The sequence below is a fragment of the Chlamydomonas reinhardtii genome, chromosome 2, assembly GCF_000002595.2.
Source record: "Chlamydomonas reinhardtii strain CC-503 cw92 mt+ chromosome 2, whole genome shotgun sequence".
NCBI lineage: Eukaryota > Viridiplantae > Chlorophyta > Chlorophyceae > Chlamydomonadales > Chlamydomonadaceae > Chlamydomonas > Chlamydomonas reinhardtii.
Window position 1 is genome coordinate 5,266,174 of NC_057005.1, and position 18,681 is coordinate 5,284,854.

The window sequence follows — 18,681 nt, forward strand, 5'->3', positions numbered from 1 at the left end:
GCAGAGCTCAAAAGGGTTTCGGAAGCAGGGGCCCTTGAACCTTCAACTGTTTGCACGAAACATGCTTGACGAGCTAGGAGATGTTTGTATGAATGGATTATTGCTTGCATGTGTCCAACGCGAACGTTACACCATTCTGCTGCAAGCAAATCTCAGCGCTCGGCGTTCGACTCTCGGCTTGCACGTCTCAATTAAAATACTGCATAGAGCATACTCCTTGCATTCAGGCGCAAGCGACCTTGCGCCTTGCGAACCACGGTTCCTGCGTGTGCTCAACCCTCCAGCTCCCGGCCCCCCGGCATCCTCATAGCAGTCCCCCGCCAGCACCCCCTTCTCAGGACCAACGGCGATGGCCTGTCCTATACCTTGCCATGAATGAATGAATGAATGAAAGCACGTCTTGCATTAAAGGTGTCCGGGCCCCCCGCCTTCACCCACACTCTGCTGGTCCTCTCCACTCTCAACACCGCTCAAATCGGTCCCAGCGTGCCGCCATGCCACCGCTGACACCCTCGCTCGCCGCCCCAATCTCTGCCGCCACCGCCGCCACCAGCTCCTGCCACGTGTCAGCCTCGCCACACATCGCCTCCAGCTGCGCCGGGCTCAGCACGTCATCCTCCCACACCGCCGCCAGCGCGGCCTCCGCCTCCGACACCTCTGCCGCCCGCCGCCCAGCCTCCTCCGCCTCCCCCTGCCCCTCCTTCTCCCCACCGGCCCCACCTCCAGCCGGGAAGCAGTAGTGGCGCATCATCGCAGTCGCCTCCGCCAGCCGCAGCCGACCCAGGTGCAGGACCTTGTTGATGCGGCCGGGCCGGATCAGCGCCGGGTCCAGGCTGTCCGGGCAGTTGGTGGTGAGGATAACGATGCGGCCGGGCGTGTCAACCACGCCATCCAGAACGTTCAGGATGCCGGCGAGGTTCAGCGCGTCCTTGCAGGGCCACCGGTGGCTGGAATACATGGAGTAGCCGGCGGCGTAGTCTGTAGCGGCATGGTTAGCGGTGGCGGTGGCGGCGGCGTTGGGGGAGCCAGCCATAGACTCCGCCAGCGCGGCAGCCAGGGCCACTGCCTCAGCCTCACACATGGGGCCGAAGTCGTTGTTGGGGGCTGCAGCGGGGTAAGGAGCAGGCCAGGCGATGGTGGGGGGCGCGGCGGACGCGGGCGGGGGCCCAGGCTTGTTGGCTGGAGAGGCGCAGCGGCGGCGGCGCGACAGGTCGCTTGCCGCCAGGTCGTCTGCGTCCACACTGCTGATGGCGCTGCTGCCGCAGCCGCCGTCGCTGCCGCGGCTGTGAGCAGCTGCAGCAGTGGCAGCGATGGCAGCTGCGGTCGGCGCGACCGCCTGGGGTGGCGACGGCGGCGGAGTGCGGCGCGTGACCACTCCGCCGGCTGCGTCCACGTCCTCCAGCACGTAAATGACCTTGCTGAAAGGCAGTGTGATGGCGGTGCCTGCCTCGTCATCGTCATCCTCATCGTCGTCGTCGTCGTCATCGCCACGGCTTCCGCCGCTCCGCTTGCTGCCGCCGCCGCTGCCACCCGAGTTGTGGCGGCGCTGCAGGAGCACACGCGTGTCGAACATGATGTCCTGGGCAGGGGGGGAGGGTAGGGAAGAGCAGCAGCAGCAGGAGGGCACGGAAGGAGGGCAGCTGGTTAGATATGGACCGCAAATGACAACTCCATTCAAACCCGGATCGCACAGAGCAGCAACGACCAAATCTGGCCACGAAAGCGCCGGGTAATGCCCTGCAAGCCCGCGCGTGGGCTGACGACTTCTGCCCTGCGCCCCCCTGCCCCTGCCCCTGCCCCTGCCCCTGCCCCTGCCCCTGCCCCTGCCCCTGCCCCTGCCCCTGCCCCTGCCCCTGCCCCTGCCCCTGCCCCTGCCCCTGCCCTGCCCACCATGAGCTGTTGGTTGGTGGCAATGCGCGCCAGCGGCACCGACACCACGGAGCGACCCGTGAGCTGCGCCAGAGCCTTGATGAGGCTGGTCTTGCCTGCAGGCGGGAGGGAGGGAGGGAGGGCGCAGAGGGAGGGGTCAGGGCAGGAGCGAGGCGTGGCGCTGCAGGAGCCGCAAATAGAACCGCTGCGGCGCGTCGGCAGGGTCGCATGGAACACCTAGGAAGCAGCCCATCGCGCCCGAAAGCTGTACTGACCAGCCGCAGAGCGACGTCGGTCACGCCGGCATCCATGCCAAGACCCGCACATCCACAGGCCGCCAGGATGTCACAATGCGGCAACTCCAAGGCTGTTGAAAACGCCCTCCAAGCAACGAGACCGCGCCTCTTTCCACGCTGCCACGCAGCCTCCACACCTCGCACGAGACGTCGAGACACAGGCGGTCCGCAGTCACGCATGCGAGTGCCGCTTCCCCCGCAGGCACCGGCACAGCCTGCTTCGTCCTTGGATAACCCAATGACCCGCCCGCACCCAGAACCCCACGCACCCCTCCAACCCCACACGCACCTGTACCGGGCGGGCCGTACAGCAGCAGTCCCAGCTTGTGTGGGTAGCCGGGCACCGAGAAGCGCCCCTGCCGCCCCTCGAACTGACCCACAAGCCGCAGCACCTCGGACTTGGCCGGGTGGAAGAAGGAGGCAAAGGTCTTCTCGCCGCTGAGCCGGTAGCGCTTGAACACGGCGGCGACGGTGGGCGCGGACTTGGCGCCGGCACCGCTGCCAGCGCGGCCGTCGCCGCCGGAGCCGGGCTCGCCGGCCGCGGGGCTGGAGGCCGGGGCGGGCGGGTTGAGGCAGGTGGGGACGTAGAGGTAGCGGTGGCGGTCGGCGGGGCGCGCGGCCTTCTGCTCACGGTGGTCCTGCGACGGCAGCAGGGCGCGGCGGGGGGCCAGGTGACCTCAGTCGCTGTTTCACGGCCACAAGCTTTCAACGCGGCTGCAGGGTAATTGAAAACGTCACGGAACACAGGCAACCATATGACACGCAAGCGCCTGCCCCTTCCCCTTCCCATGCCTCTGCTCCTGCCCCTGCTCCTGCCCCGTACGCAGCTGCCGCTACGGACCTGCAGGGCCGCGGTGATGAGGTCAGACACACGGCGGGCGCCGTCGGGTGCGCGGCTGCGCAGCTTGATGACGGAGGCGATGCGGCGGCGCTTCTCGGTGCTGCTGTCGTGCGTGTACGTGTAGCGCATAAACCTGCAACACAGCAGGCAGCAGAGGCAGCATGATCAGGCTCGGGGCCGAGCACGGCGGCGCGGCTCCTACCTTCTTTGGCGGCCCCGTTACGCCCTTCGCACCCCGCCCCCTTTGGCCTTTGCACGCAAAAGACCCCACCCACAAACAACTCACTCGACTCCATTGCCCAGCTCCTGCCACACCCGCACCGGCGGCGCCAGGTTCAGCCCGTAGGCCGCCGCCTCACGCTGCTTGGCCGCGCCCACTGAGCTACCGCAGTCGCTGCTTTTGCTACTGCTGCCTGCCGCCGAATCCTCATCGCCCGAGTCTGAATCAGCATCACCGCCAGCTGCTGCGAGCCGCCGGCGCCGCTTCTCCAGGGAAAGGTACGCCGTAGTCATGTCTCTAAGGAGCTTCGCGGGGGACTGGGCAGTCGCGGGAGCGGCGGCGCGGATGGCGGTGGGGGTGATGGCAGAGATGCAGGCAGAGGCTGTGGCAGCGGGTGCTCCGGCGCAATTGTTGACGTAGGCCAACAGTGCTCGCTGCAGGATGGCGTTCGCGGGCTGGCCGTCGGGGTCGTAGCTGCAAGTAGCAAATAGAAGGGCAGGCGGCGAGGGAGGGGCTTTGTTGAGGTTGGTGCTTGTCTGCTTGCACACCACACTAGCGGTGAACCCACTGTCGAGGGCCACGGTCGAGGGCCGAGTCCCTCGGCCCTGGCAAGTGGCCCCAGCGTACAACACGCAACCGCACACGGCGCTTCACGCCGCGCGGACGCGCCATACGTTCCCCCTCCGGCTCTCCGCTGATGTAGCCCCAGCCACCGCTAGCCGCCGCAGCACTCCCGCTCCTGCCCCCGCTGCCGTGCCAGGCACTCACACGGACCCCTTCGCACACTTCGCGCACTCACTAGTATCCGTCCTCCGCCGCCACGTGCTCGATGACGCGCACCACCTCCTTGCACCCCGCCTCTCCCGACCACCACCGCCGCAACGCTGCCGCCGCCAGCAGCGCCCAGCGGTTCAGCCGGGGCTGCGCCCAGCGCAGCAACAGCGGCAGCAGCATGCACAGCACGGCGTCCAGGACTGGATGCCCGGTGCGCACCTTGCCGAGAAGCCCAAACTGCGCATGGCGAGGGGTTCAGGACAGCGACTTGAATGTGTGGTGCTTGTTTGCATGGTCCCCAGTCCTCAGCCTAGTAGTTATCGCGAGCAGTTGGGCGGCGGACTGCTACTGGTAGGACACACAGGCCCCAGGGCGCGAGGCGGCACGGCAGGCATGCGGTCTTGGCCAAGTTCAGAGGCAGCTAACGGAAACTGAGGGCTCCCACAGACTCACACACACCTGCGTGATGAGCTCTGGGGTGAGCGACATTCTTGTGTATCAGGTGGTGCGTGCCGCTAGCGTGTTGGCGAGCAGCGCGGGGGCCCCGTCTGGGGCCCCTTGCCGCGCAAGCGCAGCAGTTGGTGGGGGTGTCGTCTATTGTTAAAGCGTATCAGCCCAAATGTATGTATTTGTATCCGTGCTGCTGTTCGGTCAACCAGCGCTGCCTTAAATACGCTTGCCCCGCATTGATGAGGCCATGGGCGGCCCGGGCCCCCACCCGGGCCCTGGCCTCAGGGAAGTCTCGCCCGATCCTCACAGCAATCCTGCGAAGTTCCACGCGTTATACAGGACTAAGTTGTCTGAGCATAAAGTTGAGATAGCGCCGTCAATAAAAAAGAGAGTCCGTGAGTCGATGTTCGTCACACGGATGTCCCCCACACACATTTCTTCTCCAAGATATGTCCGTGTGCGGCCACCTTGGACGTTATATTCGCCCAACCCTCAAAACAAGTGCAATCGCTTACCTGTACTGCGTCCGCCCGAACGTGCCGCCTGGTGCCACCAGGCGGCCCCGCCAAGCTGCCCTTGAAAGCACAGGAGGAGGCTGAGGCGTTATCATAGCGTATTAGGATAATTGAATTTCACAGCGACCGCAAACGTGTTGCGCTGCCTAACAGTCGCACAAAGGGCCCACAATCCCGCGCGGCATTTTACACCGGCGCCAGGCGCGTTTTGCTCTGAAGCCTTCCCAGCATTCGCAAAGCAATCACTGCAGTTATGCATTCAAACGAAGAAGCGATCTAGTACCTTTGAAGACACCACTTCGCGCTTGAAAGGCCCGAAGCGAGCCAAAACATCCGCTGAGCTCTAACACAGCTCCCTTGATCTGTGCTCTAGCCTAATTGTTACACACAGTCTCAATCCCACGGTTCGGCGAGGGCGTTGTCTCCTAGGCTGCCTCCAGGTGCTTGCTCCCCCAGCGGAAGGCCATCGGCCTTGCCGTTTAGGCTGTATATGGAGTTGGCGACGTGAAAGCCCGTGGAAATGGGCGTCTGGAGGCGTGCTGGCAATGTCGCGAGCCTGCGCTGCACCTAAGCGCTCAGGCGGCGTCAGCAGCTGGAGCTTTGCCCACATCGCGCCTAATACCGCAAGCACGCCAGCGATGACAAGCCCGCAGCCTCCCGCGTGCGGGGCTGCTCTCGCCCTACTGCCCGGAGGCCCTGTTCCCGACGTCTCCCGCGTGGGGCGGCACAAGCAACGCTATGGAGATTCAGGAGAGCGGCTGGTGGCAGGGTGAGCACGGACAGGCTGCCGAACGTGCTCTGGAAATTACGCGTGGAATGTGACAGGGCCGAGGCTCACTCCGCGGCTGCGCCTTTCCCGCAGGTGCATCCCTGTCAAGTTCTCGGGGTGCCCCAAAAGCGCTGAGCATGTACAAGTTTGCATGATAACCACCACGAGCGGGAAGGGCCTCGTGTTTCCTAAGGTGAGGGCAGTTCGCGCCCGCGCAATAGCTGGTTGCTAATCCTGCAGTTGCCATTTGCATAGTCCTTGAACATGTCTCAGCTAACGGCCTGTATCCTCGATGCGGCAGGGCGGCTGGGAGGACGATGAGAGCGTGGAATCGGCCGCGCAGCGCGAGACCGTTGAGGAGGCGGGCGTGAGGGGCATGCTTGAGGTGAGGCGGGCAGGGGCTGTTCGCAGTGGACAAGAGCGACGGGCACAGGGGTGATGCCGCGTTGCAAGCGGCGTGGGTTGGGTTGTCGTGAGGGGGAGGGGGTAAACACGACCGCCGCACCCGACGACGAGGCACCAACCCCCTCGACGCGCTTTCTCGGCAACAGGAGCCGCTGCTGGGCGTCTTCCCCTTCACGAGCGGGAAATACTACATCCAGGAGGGCCAGTCAGCCGCCACGCCGGGGCGCTGCAAGGCGTACATATACGTGATGCATGTGGCGGAGGAGCTGCCCTGCTGGCCGGAGAGCAACGACCGCCAGCGCGTCTGGGTGAGTGGCGCCGCCCTGCACGCATGGATACATGCTTAGCGGTGTTTGCCTGGCTGGTCGTCTCTCGGCTCATCAGTGGGGCAGCTCTGCAAGACAACACTAACCTTGCTGACGTGTGTGCGCCTGCTGCATTCCCGCAGTGCTCCATTTCCGAGGCGGCGCGGCAGTGCAAGCACCAGTGGATGCGTGAGGCACTGCAAGCCTGGGTGCGGAGGAGAGGCTGGGATGAGTCGCTGGCCGCGGCGTCTGCAAGCGGTGGCAGTGTGGGTGCGGGCGTCAGCACCGGCGTGCAGCAGCAGGCGCCGGAGGTGGCGTCGGCCGGGGACGGCGAGATCCGCTTCGGAAGCACGTCTTTGCATTTTGGGGACGACTCCCGGGCCTTCGACTTCAAGGCCGCGGCTGCGGCAGCGGCGGTGGGACCATGCGTGTCCTCCAACTCGACTTGAGCCTTCCTCCATGAGCGTTCGGGTTTCATTATGGAGGGGAGCTGCTGTGATCCCCCTAACAAGTGTTGGGTTGCTGCGGCTGCCCAGACTTATGAGAAGACGCGACATGTCAAGTCTCCCTTGACCAGGCATGAGCGTGGGGCTGGAACAGCGTAACCTGGCCGTGGGCCGTGTTTGCCAGGGCCTATGTTGCGAACCGGTCGCCGGGGCGCGTCTATGGTATCGCCCCTGGTGAATAACATCGAGTGTAAGCTCGGGTTGTAGTCTTGCCCCGTACCCGCCTGTTTGCCGGTATGTGCCGGGACTGGCGTCGTGTGCGCAGGAACGAGGACGATATTACACGCCCGGGTGCCACGAAAGTAATGAATGAGGTTTAACAACGCAGGCCCTCGCGGGGGTTTGAGGTCACGACGTCAGTGGTTGTTTCGGTTGGGCACAAGTGTGGTGGCGCTGCCCCTTAGCTACGCATGCATGGCGCAGGTCGCTAGGGGATGAGGCGGCCTGCGCAGCAAGGGTGCGCGTGACATAGCTAATGTGTGTCGGCATGACGTGGGAGTCCGTACTGGCCCCTATCCCTTGGGGGGTATTGCTTGAGTACAAGGAAGTCGTGTGCAAGAGGGCTTGAGAGAGACAAGGGAGTAAAGAGCGAGTTCCAAAATACTGATTAGGTACCACACATGTCTTGGTGTATGATGATGCTGGCCCTGTGATGAGGGCAGGGTATTGGTGCGCGTCTGAAGACGAAGAGAGAAGGCGTCTGACTGCGCCCGCGTTTGCGGAATGTTGGCAAGGCGAGGGCAGTGGACCGCAGCACTCTGGCAATCAGGTAGGTGAGGTTGCGAGTCGGTAGAGGACTGGCCAGTGTGCGTCCCTTTGAGCGCCCTCCGCAGACCTGCTCCCAGCCTGGTTGGCCACCTAGACACGTGTGTTCAGCAGCTAAGCTTGCGATATGCTACCGCAGTGAAATGCCGGCTGAGCGAAGTGCCGTTAAGCCGAGGTCGCGTAAAGCCGTGGACGAGGCCGAGCATGGGCCCATGACGCCGGCCCTGTCTAAAGCAGGCGCCCCGGAATCAAAGGAGTGGGGCCACATGGACGCGAACAGCGCTCGTATCTTCCTTCGTTCGGAACGAAATTTGCCCAAAAAGGCCTCTGGCGGACGAAATTTTTTTGATCTTGACTTGGAATTTCGGCCAAAACGCACGGGATCTTGGGGGGTCTTTCGGCAAACAGACGAAGACATTTTTGGGTTTTCGGCCACTTTGGGCCAAGGACAGGGGGTTCCAGCGGCTACTCCACGGCCGAAACCTGCGTGGCATATGGTAAGAAGGCTCAAAGGGCTGTATCTATGGGTGTTGACGGCGGGAGACAGGGGTTCCCCTGGCGGGAGAGTGAGGTTGGGTCGGCGGGAAGCAGGGGAGGAGGGGGCGTGTCGTGTCGGTGTCGACATCGTGCGGGTTGGGGGCGGAGTCCCCGGAAAAATTTTGGGGGTGCACGAAGCGGCGGCAGCCTCTTTCGTCAACTAAACGAAGCCATTTTAAGGAATTCGGCCACTGACGCCGCCCCTGCCTTCGTAAGATACGAGCGCTGGACGCGAACCCATGTAAGTGCTCACGCACATGCTTCCAATCCCCAATCTTTCACAATCTGCAGCTTCTGTAACCCGCCGCCAACAACCTGCGGCCTCCCTGCCTCCATAGCCCATTAGTGCTCCTCATCGCGTGACAAGCGTGCACGACGGCAATGGTGCCGTGCTGTCCCTGAACGGTCGTGTCCTCTGACATGTGCAGCACCTACGGTGGCGCAGGTGAGGCGCCCTGCACTTGGGACTCCTTCAGCCCGGCAACTACGATACATGACATCCTGTAAATCGACGGCCACCGCCTTGCTTCATTCAATCATTCGTTGACGTCATAGGGAGGCATGCACCCAGCTCAACCTTCAGCTCTACCTCATCAAAACTCGCGTCCTTGAAGTTGCACTACGTCAGCATTAGCACAACCCCGCACTGTCTGCTCGTTTCAACCGCGCACGCCTCCTCGCCAAACACGGCCGCCCTCTCACTGCTGGCTCCTGCCCACTACTCGCTCACTGCTCCTCATCCGCCTCCTCGAACTCGTGCCGCGACTTCTTGCCGTATTCCGTCATGCCGCGGCCGCTGCCAACAACGCCCACCTTGGCGTTGACGCCCTCCGGCACACTGAAAATGCTGCCCTTCTTGATGGAGCCTGCGGCGTGGCATGTTGGTGGCGGTGATTTACAGTAGGGCAGTTTCCTCAGGACCTAGCATGTTATTGTTGGTACATGAGCAGTGCGCGGGGAGCACGCGCATGAAGCCAGGAGCGCAAGGCCAAGCGGCGCGGAGGCATGACTTTGACGCGCCCGCGGGACACCAGCATGCACCAGACGCCACCGATGCCAACTGCACGGGACTTCCGAGTGTTGCAACGAACAGCGCGCCGCGGTTCCTCGGCGCCCGCTCACCCGTGAGGAAGCCGGTCTTCTTCTTGCTGCCCTTGCCCTTGAGGAAGGACTGCCAGCTGTCCTGCTTCTGCTTCTGCGCCAGGTCCTTCTGTTGGAAGCGGATCTTGCTCTTCATGCTCTTGAGCAGCTTCTTCTTGCGCGCTTTGGTCTTTTCGTCGTCTGTTTCCTTAATGGCCAGCCACTGTGCACGCAAGAGACGGCATAACACTTTAGGCATCATAGTCCAAGCGTACGGTGCAAACTGGGGTGTTGGTGATGCGGTCCCAGGAGGCCAGCTTCCTAGAATGCATGCTTGCGCCAGCCGCCTAGAATGCATGCTTGCGCCCCCAAGTGGCCATCAACGCGGCCAGCTACTCGTGTGTGCCTGCTGAACCCTCACACGCTGGCGCTGATGCGCTGCCCGTCGCAACTTCAGCTGTTGGGTTCGGTTGTTGCGAAACCGCAGGTCCCCGCACACCTTGGGAATCTCGTTCACCACCGGCTCGTCCTCCACACGCTTCCGCTTGGGCGCCGCCACGCCCTTGTAGCCCTCGTCCGCGCCAGGGCGTGGCCGGATGCCTGTCAGCCCCACCTGCAGCGGACAAAGCGGCAGGGGCGCACACCGTAGGTGCACACATCAGCCGGCCAAATGTGTCGCCACAGGCACAAGCTGAACTTAAGTTGCGGGAGCACGCCTTGTGCTGCCAAAACCCACGCGCGCTTCTGTTGCACCGCCGTCCCTGCCCAACCAAACAAAGGCATGCACTTTGCCCCCGCGCCTACACACGTACCAGCCGCCCGCCCCGTCCGACCCCTGTCCCGCCCCCCTTTAACCTACGTGCCCTTCGCCCCTTCGCCCCTGGCGCCCCTCAAGCCCCTATCTCGGCCCCACCTCCTCCTTGTTGCCGTAGCCCTCAAACACCACGATGAAGTTGCCGGCCGCGCTGATGGCCTCCACCGTGGCATCGTAGTGCTGCCCGTCGGCCGAGTACACCGCCTGCATAGCCGACACACAGCTTACTGGGCGGGTACTGGGTAGCTAGCTAGGTAAGTGTTAAGGAGGGGTGCACAATCCACGGAGGCACCGCCTGCCAACAGCAAGACGGTTATCACCCGGGAAGGCTGTAATGGTACGACGGCAGCCCGATGGGTTGCGAGCTCCCTGCTGCACATCCTCCAACACAGTCCATCGGCGCGAGGGAGCCTGCACCCCAAGTCCCCTGGCACCTGCCTGAGCCAACCGCCCCGCACGAGTCCTGCATTCCGCCCAGGCACTCACCTGGCACTGAGCCCCAATCGCCCACTCCGCCGGCGCCTGGCCTGTCAGCGCCGCGCGCACCTACAGCGTGTGCGTGTTGGGGGCTTTACGTTGCCGCGGTCCCAGGCCCAGCCGAGCCCCAGCATGGCGCCTCCCATGGGTGTGGGTTCACTGCAAGCCTACCAACAACGCAGAATCGCGGCTCATCGAAGTGCCCACCAGCCCACACACATGTTGCCGCACCTGCGCCTTCCGAATCTGGTCCGCCACTGACGCGGGCAGGATGGCGGGAAGGTTCAGCTCCGGAGGCGTCACAATCTTTGCCACAGGGTTAGCATCCGCCGCTGCCGCTGCCTCCCCCGCTGCCGCCTCCGCCCCCGCGACGCCCGCAGCGACGGCGGCAGCCGCTGCTGCGCTTAGCCCTGCGCATACGGTATGAAAAGTACAGCCTCTGCCGTAACATGAGCCGCCCTTGCACCTGACAGGTGCGAACTACCAGGTGCCCAGCTTCCCATATGTTTGCGACGTTACAAACAGTAGTCTGAGCGCATAAGCAAACAAAGACCATTGAATCCTTCCAGGGCCCAACGTGATACCACCCAACTAGTGTTGCTGCAAACGGTGCTCCGCCCGCTGGCCACAGCCCAGGTCCTGGTGCCCGGCCGCAGCACGCCTCACCTGCAACAGCTGCCCCCGCGGCACGCTGCTGTTCTAGTGCGTCCTTCAAGAGCTCCTCTGTAAGTTGGATTACCTGTGACACCCCGGGCATGGCAGGGCAAGGGTGTCGAGCATGCGTGCCAGGCAGGTTAGGGCACGTCCCCCACTCCAGGACCACCCACCTCTGACAAGCTCTGATACATGTCCTGAAGGTCTTGCCCGGGCATTTCCTCGTCGCTGCCCATCATGAGCAGCTGCTCCACCTGCGCCAGCTGCTCCTTGTATTGGCGCAGGTTCTCCTGCAGCTCCTCAGGGCTCTGCAGTCCTGAAGCCATGGTTGCGCCAGTGCCTAGGGCCCACAAACTGGTCGACGTGCACTTTGGCCGGCGAGCCTCAGCTAGCCGCTTGACGGCAAGGCCTGTGATCTATAGGCCAGGAAATATTTTCCGTTTATGACAGATTAGTGGGAGGTCGGAAGACTAGACGAGTGCTTTCTCTCTTCCGCGCGTCTGGATTGTTTGACGTTTATGGCCTCGTCGCTGCTGAGAATGCTAGCAAGGGTGCAAGCATTATATATTTTCCCAACTGGATAACCGCGCGAAGTAGTCTTGCGATGAGGACGTGCGGGTTCGTGCGTGAGCCCACGCAGCAGCCCGTTTGCTTGCCTCGCCGCTGGCTGTCCACATTCTCTGTACGGACGCGTTCTCGTCTGCTCGATAGGCATTTAGCCAAGCTGTGGGCAAAGCATTCCCTCTCCAGGCATCTGGTCCAGGACGGCCAGAGAAGCAATACAACGCAAACGCAGTACACGACCGCTGCGTTGCTGCCGTAGCACGGGCCTGTCCAAATACGGTATTGGTCAAGGCTCGAAAGGGCACGGTCGCACCCCAAAATTGTAGGCAGCATGCTGCGTGGTGCCGCCTGATAAGCTGGCATACTTTGTCCCACAGGTGAACGCGGACTGGGGAGTCGGAGCACGATATAGCTGTGGTAGACATGACGCCAGGGTATTACCCTGACAACAGAGAACGTTGTGAACCAAAGCATTGCGTGTGCGTGTTACACATAACCTCATAGAACGTCTCTTCCGACGCGGGCCAGCATCACCGCGCTGCCATGGCCACACATTGCATTGCCCACACGCCAAGAGCACGCACGCATGGACCACAGCCCTCCAGCACCCTGGCAGGTCGTCCTCTCCTCCATCGACAACGGAGGAGGCACGTTTGCAGCCCTGCCCGTAAGCATGAGCTGTCGCACCGAGGACGGGGCGCATGGTGCGCTGCCCACACAATCACACGTGCGCCGAATACAAGCCGTTCCATTTCACGGCCAGCCTCCTCCCGGAGAGCCCCCCGGTCGTTCGCCGCCGCCACATCCACCCGTTTGCAGTGCCTGCCACTGCTGCCGCTCACGCTGCTGCTCCCGCTCCGTTCGCCGCTGCCATAGCTGCTGCTACTGCCTCGCGGCAGCCGCCGGGTGGACTTATCCGCTCAAGCGCTGTTGCGCGCTTAGAAGAAAGCCTGCAGCTGGACGGTGATGCGGCCGGCAATCTGGTCCATGTCGCGCTGGCCGTTGGCGGTCAGGCGGCGACCCTTCTCGGGGGCCTTCTCCATCAGGCCGCACTCCTCCAGCTGCTTCATGATGTGGCGAACCAGGCCGCCTGTGGGAGGGGGAAGTACGTGCGAGAGGCAGGGCATGTCGACACGCGGGCTCGTACACACTTCCAGGCCCGCAAAAAGCGGTTGAGGCGCAGTCCCTACTGAATCAAGCAAGCTTCAGCCATGCCGCTCAGATGCAACCGCGGCTTGATAAAACTTTCCAAGGAACCGCCATGTGCGCATCCCGCGGAGGTGGACGTGCTTGGCGGGACCAGTCCTGGCAAATAATCCTTTGAAGGGCTGAGCCCACGGGCTGAGCCCCAATCACCTCGCACTACCCACCGAGCCCGTGCTCATACTCCCAACGCCTTCCTCGTGTTGGGCGTGCTCCAAATACCCCCCGCCCTCCGACCACGCGCTCCCCCACGCCATCCGTGCCAGCCACGCCTGCAGCGTAATCAACCCATTCCATTCGCGCCCCACCGCCCCTGCCTTGCCCCCAGCCACCCACCAGAAGCCTTGGACTGGAACTCGGGCTTGGAGCCGCGGCGCTTGTTGCGGCCACCGTACTGAGTGCGGAACAGACCGACACCCATGCCCTGGCGGATGTACAGCTTGCGGGCCACCGAGGCTGTACAACAGAACAAAGGCGCAGGCAGGCACAAGGAGGATTCAATACGCTTCCCGGGTATGCAAGTGGGGTTGCATGTGGCTGCTGGTTGTTACGAAATCCATGGCGTCCGCAAGGAACACCCGGCGCTGCTGGTTGGTGCGGCGGCAGCACAGAGACGCGGTCCCATCCAAAGGTGCAGTCCGTCCGTGTTGCGGCCGCCCGGCATCGCCCCGCGCCGCCGATTCGGCACGCCCGGGGACTAGAGGCCCGAAGCCGCCAGGCATCCCCACCACCAAGCGCCGTGCGCAGCGGAGTTGCAGCTGCGTCGCCTGCGCACCGGCTGCTGCCGCCAGGCTGCTCGCCACCGCCGCAGCTGCTACAGCGGCGGCTCCAATAAGCGCGCACGTCGCGCTTCTCGCTCCATGGCTGCCACGCGGTGACAGCAAGCCCACCGCCCGCACCCTGCGGAGCCTGCGTATCCCAGCTCCACGCCTGCGGCAGTGCCCGCTGCCCGCCTGCTGGTCCTTGGTGTGCTGGTTGCGGCTCTCCTGGTGGAGCCGTCCGCGCTGATGCGGTACTACAGCCAGCGTCCAGGCGCCCGCCGAGGCTGCAATTGCTGCCCGCTGCCCCGATTGCAACCATACAGTTCTACAGCATCTGCAGCTAACAATTGATCCGCCTGCACCAGCACCGTCCTGGCCCTCCTCCCTCAAGGCGTACGAACGCTCACCAGCGCGCACGTAGTACCAGTCGGGGTCGTAGGGGGCCAGCTCCTTGAACTTGCCGGTCTTCACCACATCCACCCAGCTGGGCAGCTGGATCTACAATCATGAATATAACACGAATGGGGCAGGGCCAAAGAGCGTCGTGGGTGGGTGCGGGAAGCAGGGGTGTCCAAGGCGGGAGAGGCTGGCCGGCTCCATACCACGCCCTAGCTTATCAGGTCGCTGTCCATCTTCCTCGCACATGAGTTAGCCATGCTGTGTAAGCACTGCGGCTACGCTCGCTGCGAGCGCCGACACATAATCGCCCTCTCCCTTCAGCACAAGAGCCAAAAGCTGTTCAGCTGCACCACTGCTCCTGTTCTGATGAATTTGACTAGCCAACAACAGCCTTGTGGCTGTGCCTAAGCCAGTCGCGCGCTCATCTGCCCGCCGGCGCTGCTGGAGAGCGTCCTTTAGGCCGCCGCAAAATGCGCCGGGCCCGCCTGCTTAGATTTGATTCGCCAGAACTTCAACGGAGACATTGCTGCTGCTGCTGAGAGCTCGCCGCCTCGCCAAAGCCGCCGAGCCACTGGTCGCGGCCTGCACGCCTCCCAAAAGCCACGGCCAACTTCAAAAACAGATTTCAATGCTCACCTTATCGTTGGCCTTCAGGTGCGCAGCGTAGGCCTTAATGAAGTCCTCCGCCGGCACATCCTTCACGCTCTTGGGCTTGTAGGAAGCCATGGTTGCGAGGGGAAGCAGTGTCAGGCTAGACACGCAACCAGGAAGAGAAAGAGCAAGGGGCGAGTCGCTCGCTGAAGTCGCAGGAGCGGGCGGAATGACTCCAGGGCGAATTCAGAAAACTAAACTGGTAAACCGTGCCCTTCACCCATCTGCATGCTTCCAGCTATTTCATACCCAATGAACTAAACTATACAGCCTGAGGGCCCCAAGCAACGTGGAGACCCCCCGGCACGAACCCTGCGTCAGCACAAAACAGTGCGACCGCGCCGGACTCTCCGCCGGTCAGCGGCGATTGCTAATACTTCCTAGCTCCTGGTCATCTGCCGGAAATCTCCAACATATTGAAATCACGGCATTTTCCGCAGCTTGCACGGTGCACTATGTCCGGCCAGGGCATGGCTCCCTTGATGAGAAAGCGCGTATGATGTAGGCCGCCTTATGCCAAGGGGTGAATCCCTGCTCATAACCGGTGGCCGGCCCTTAAACGGGCTGCCGCCACGTCCGCCAACCGCCTGAGCCGGGAAGCTGTTACGAGGCGTGTGGCCGCCAGCCAGCGGGAGGCGGCCGCGCTTGAGGCGGCGGCAGCAGCAGCCGCCGCGGTGGAGGCTGGCGGTGATGTGCAGGTGGCGGCGCAGGCGGCCGTGCGTGCGCGATGCACGGCGGCGGAGGCCGCCGTGGCCGCGGCCGCCGGCGCGGCGCGACGTACGCGCCACGCGTGGCTGCGTGGCGGCGAGAAGCCCTGCCCTCTCCTCACGCGCATGCTGCGGCCGGCGGGTGGGCCGCGCGTGATTGCCAAGTTGAAACAGCCCGATGGCACCACTACATCCGACCCCACGGTCATGGGGCAGGTGATGGCGCGGTACTGGAGGGACGTCAGTGCCGCGCCGCCGCCCGCTCCAGACGCCCGCACGCAAGTCCTGGATGCGCTGCAACAGCACGGGCGCCGGTGTACAGCCGAAGAGGCGGATCAGCTGGGGCGGGTTGCGGTCTCGGCGGCGGAGGTGCGCGCGGCGCTAGCCGCTGCGCCGGCTGGGCGCGCGGCGGGCCCTGACGGCATACCGGTGGAGTTATACCAACACTATGACAGTGAATTTGCGCCGGTCCTAGCGGATGTGTTTACGGCGGTGGGGGAGGGGGCTGGGGTGCCTGACGGGCTCCTGGATGGCGTGTGGTCTTTCTTCTTTAAGTCGGGCGACCCTACCGAGCCCTCTAATTATCGCCCCATCACGCTGACGGATACCGATTACCGCACCCTTGCCCGGGTGTTGTGCTTGCGACTGCAACCGGTGTTTGGGCGTATCATTGACCCTGAGCAAACTGCGTTTCTGACGGACCGTCGCATTGCCGATAACGTCCTCTTGCTCCAACTTACTCCTGGCCTGTTGAAAGCCGCCAAAAAGGCACCGGCTGTGGCGGCCTTCCTCGACTTTTACAAGGCGTATGATACGGTGGACCGCTCTTTTCTGCTCGCGTGTCTGGAGCGCATGGGCGTGGGGGCGGGCTTTCTTACGTGGGTGTCCCGCCTGTTAACTGATACGCGTGGGGCGGCGTTGGTGAATGGACGTGTGTCAGGATGGGTGCCGTTGATGGCGGGCGTGCGGCAGGGCTGCCCGTTGGCTCCGCTGCTCTACCTCGCTGTGGCACAAGCCCTCCTGTCATGGCTACGCAGCCGGGGGCATGGTGTGCTCGCTAACCTTGCGTCGGTGCTGGCGTCCCAGTATGCGGATGATTGCACGCCGTTTCTAGAGGGGTTTCAGGCGGTGCCGGGGTTCCTGGCGGACATGGATGTGTTTCGGCGGGCGTCTGGACAACGCTTAAACATGACTAAAGTTGAACTGATGGTGATGGGGACGGTCGGCGGTGCTGGCGCCCTACCGGCCGGCATGGCTGGCCCGCCCCTGCCCCCTGGCTGGCGTGTGGTGCCGGCGGCCAAGTCACTAGGGGTGCATTACGGGGATTGGGGCGCACTCTCCCCACCAGTTACGTTTGAGGCCGTGTTGGGGGTGCTGAGCAAAATCGCGCGCATGCCCGTGTCCATGTTTGGTCGGGCGGCCGCGGCGTCGGCTTATGCTTTGGGCAAGGTCCTGTATCATTTGGAATTTGCGGGTCTTCCCCAACTGTACGTTGTTGACCGGCTGCTAGCCAGGGTAGCGGCGGTGGTGGATCGGCGACTGTCGCCGGCCCAGTTTGATGCCAACCCCCAGGCACGCCCGCCTGGCCTCTCCATTGAACTTATGTAACTGCCTCCGGCGGTGGGGGGGGCGGGCCTGTTACCGCTGGTGCCGCATGTGAAAGCGCGGCAAGCCGGTCTCGCGGTACGGTGTGTGTTGGGTGTGTGTGGTCTGCTGCCGTACGTGCCCCCGTGGACTCGGGTCGCGGCGGCGTGGCTGCGCCAGGTGCACCCGGCGGCAACGCCCCTGCGTTTGTTGGTGCGGGGGGCCGCGGACCGTGTGCTGAATAAGCCGCTCACCCCGGCGGGCAAGCCGTTTGTGCGCCTGCTGAAAGCCATGACTGAATTGCCCGCGGTGACTCTTGTGGCGCCGCCCGAGCCGGGCGCGTGGGTGAGTCATGTGCCGTTGTGGGCTAACCCGGCGCTGTGTGAGGACGGCCGCACGTGGGAAGTGGCGTTCGCGGATTGTTCGCTCTGCCGGGACTGGCGTGTGTGGGCCAGCTGGTTGCAGCGCATGACGGCCTGAACGAACTGCGGCAGGCATTGACACGCCCTTGGGCGGAGGGCTCCCGGTTTGGTGAAGCGTGTGTGACTGCTGTGTGGCGGCGGGTGCTGCGCTGGAGCACGCGAGCGCGCCTGCCGTCGCCCCTGCCGGGGCCGGCGTCGCCTCAAGAGGCGGCCGACCGGTTTGCGGCGGCGGTGGCCCTTCTCCCCGCTGGCTGGGCTGCCGCCGCGCGTGCCGCCCAGCTGGCTCGGGGGCTTGCCGCCGCGCTGCCGCTCCCGGCGGCCGACATCGTGAGTGCTACGGCGGAGTCGGTGCAACAGGTGGTGCGGGGGCTTGGCTGGTTGCAGTGCGGGGGGCCGCCCGTCCTGCTCACTGCCTACACGGTGCAGGTGGGGACCGTGCTACAAATGGCTCCACAGTTAGCCGCCCTGAAGGCTAAGCATTTGCAGTATGTGTGCGATGCGGGTGTGTCGGGGGTGGGGGCTGCCCTGGCGGCGGGGGCTTTCGTGTGCACCTTGGACCGCTTGTGGTCGCTGAAGTGGGAGAATCATCATAAGGAAGCGCTGTGGCGTGTGGCCGCCAACGCTTGCTGGGCGTTCCCACGGCATGCTAGCGAGCGGGCGCGAGGCGTTGCTGTTGACCCGTGTTGGGCGTGTGGGGTTGACATGCAGGATGGGGACCGGCGTCACTGGTTTTGGGACTGCACTGTGGCGCTGTCCCTGCGGGAAAACATGGGAATGGCTATGGGTTTCGTGCCAGAGGATGCTCTAAGTGCCTTCTCTCGTGAGGAGTTGTGGTTGGTGCGCCCGCCTGCGGGGCTTGCGCCACCTGTGTGGGATGTGGTGTGTCTCGCTGCTATGTCTGCCCTGGACTTTGGTCGGCAGCGTATGGTTATGGCCGGGCTGGCGGCGCGAGCGAAGCTGCCGTCGGCCCGGGTGCTGAGCGTTGGACTTGCCGTCGCAGCTGACTTCTGGGGTCGGCTCCAGACGTTTGTGACTTTGGGTATCAGGCCGAAGGGTTGGGACACTGTGCCGTCTGCGCATCCTTTCATATCTCGGGCTGTTGGTGACGGCATG

General features: G+C 63.7%; 4 protein-coding genes across 5 annotated transcripts; 1 reads left to right on the top strand and 3 right to left on the bottom strand.

Annotated features, from left to right (window-relative positions):
• Positions 1–40: 40 nt before the first annotated feature.
• Positions 41–4,806, bottom strand: CHLRE_02g106450v5 (uncharacterized protein). 2 transcript variants are annotated; one of them, XM_043059810.1, is made up of 7 exons: positions 4,460–4,806; positions 4,026–4,237; positions 3,293–3,700; positions 3,007–3,139; positions 2,455–2,803; positions 1,891–1,985; positions 41–1,579 (listed from the first exon to the last, which is right to left on the bottom strand). In XM_043059810.1, exons 1-7 carry the CDS (start codon positions 4,487–4,489, stop codon positions 461–463), a joined length of 2,346 nt encoding a protein of 781 aa, XP_042927443.1. In that variant the 5' UTR covers positions 4,490–4,806; the 3' UTR covers positions 41–460. The 2 variants fall into 2 exon arrangements, with proteins under 2 accessions (XP_042927443.1, XP_042927444.1); XM_043059809.1 differs by having other exon boundaries at positions 1,891–2,074; positions 2,169–2,803.
• Positions 4,807–4,966: 160 nt separating this feature from the next.
• CHLRE_02g106500v5 (uncharacterized protein) lies at positions 4,967–8,268 on the top strand. The gene is made up of 5 exons (XM_001699917.2): positions 4,967–5,734; positions 5,828–5,927; positions 6,036–6,119; positions 6,286–6,447; positions 6,588–8,268. Exons 1-5 carry the CDS (start codon positions 5,604–5,606, stop codon positions 6,891–6,893), a joined length of 783 nt encoding a protein of 260 aa, XP_001699969.1. The 5' UTR covers positions 4,967–5,603; the 3' UTR covers positions 6,894–8,268.
• Positions 8,269–8,320: 52 nt separating this feature from the next.
• CHLRE_02g106550v5 (uncharacterized protein) lies at positions 8,321–12,096 on the bottom strand. The gene is made up of 8 exons (XM_043059811.1): positions 11,451–12,096; positions 11,290–11,362; positions 10,855–11,033; positions 10,633–10,692; positions 10,246–10,350; positions 9,832–9,945; positions 9,375–9,555; positions 8,321–9,118 (listed from the first exon to the last, which is right to left on the bottom strand). The coding sequence occupies exons 1-8, from the start codon at positions 11,601–11,603 to the stop codon at positions 8,979–8,981; spliced, it is 1,005 nt and encodes a 334-aa protein (XP_042927445.1). The 5' UTR covers positions 11,604–12,096; the 3' UTR covers positions 8,321–8,978.
• A 149-nt stretch (positions 12,097–12,245) lies between these two features.
• On the bottom strand, positions 12,246–15,076 carry CHLRE_02g106600v5 (ribosomal protein S19). The gene is made up of 4 exons (XM_001699694.2): positions 14,841–15,076; positions 14,213–14,303; positions 13,381–13,500; positions 12,246–12,931 (listed from the first exon to the last, which is right to left on the bottom strand). Exons 1-4 carry the CDS (start codon positions 14,928–14,930, stop codon positions 12,780–12,782), a joined length of 453 nt encoding a protein of 150 aa, XP_001699746.1. The 5' UTR covers positions 14,931–15,076; the 3' UTR covers positions 12,246–12,779.
• Positions 15,077–18,681: the final 3,605 nt, after the last annotated feature.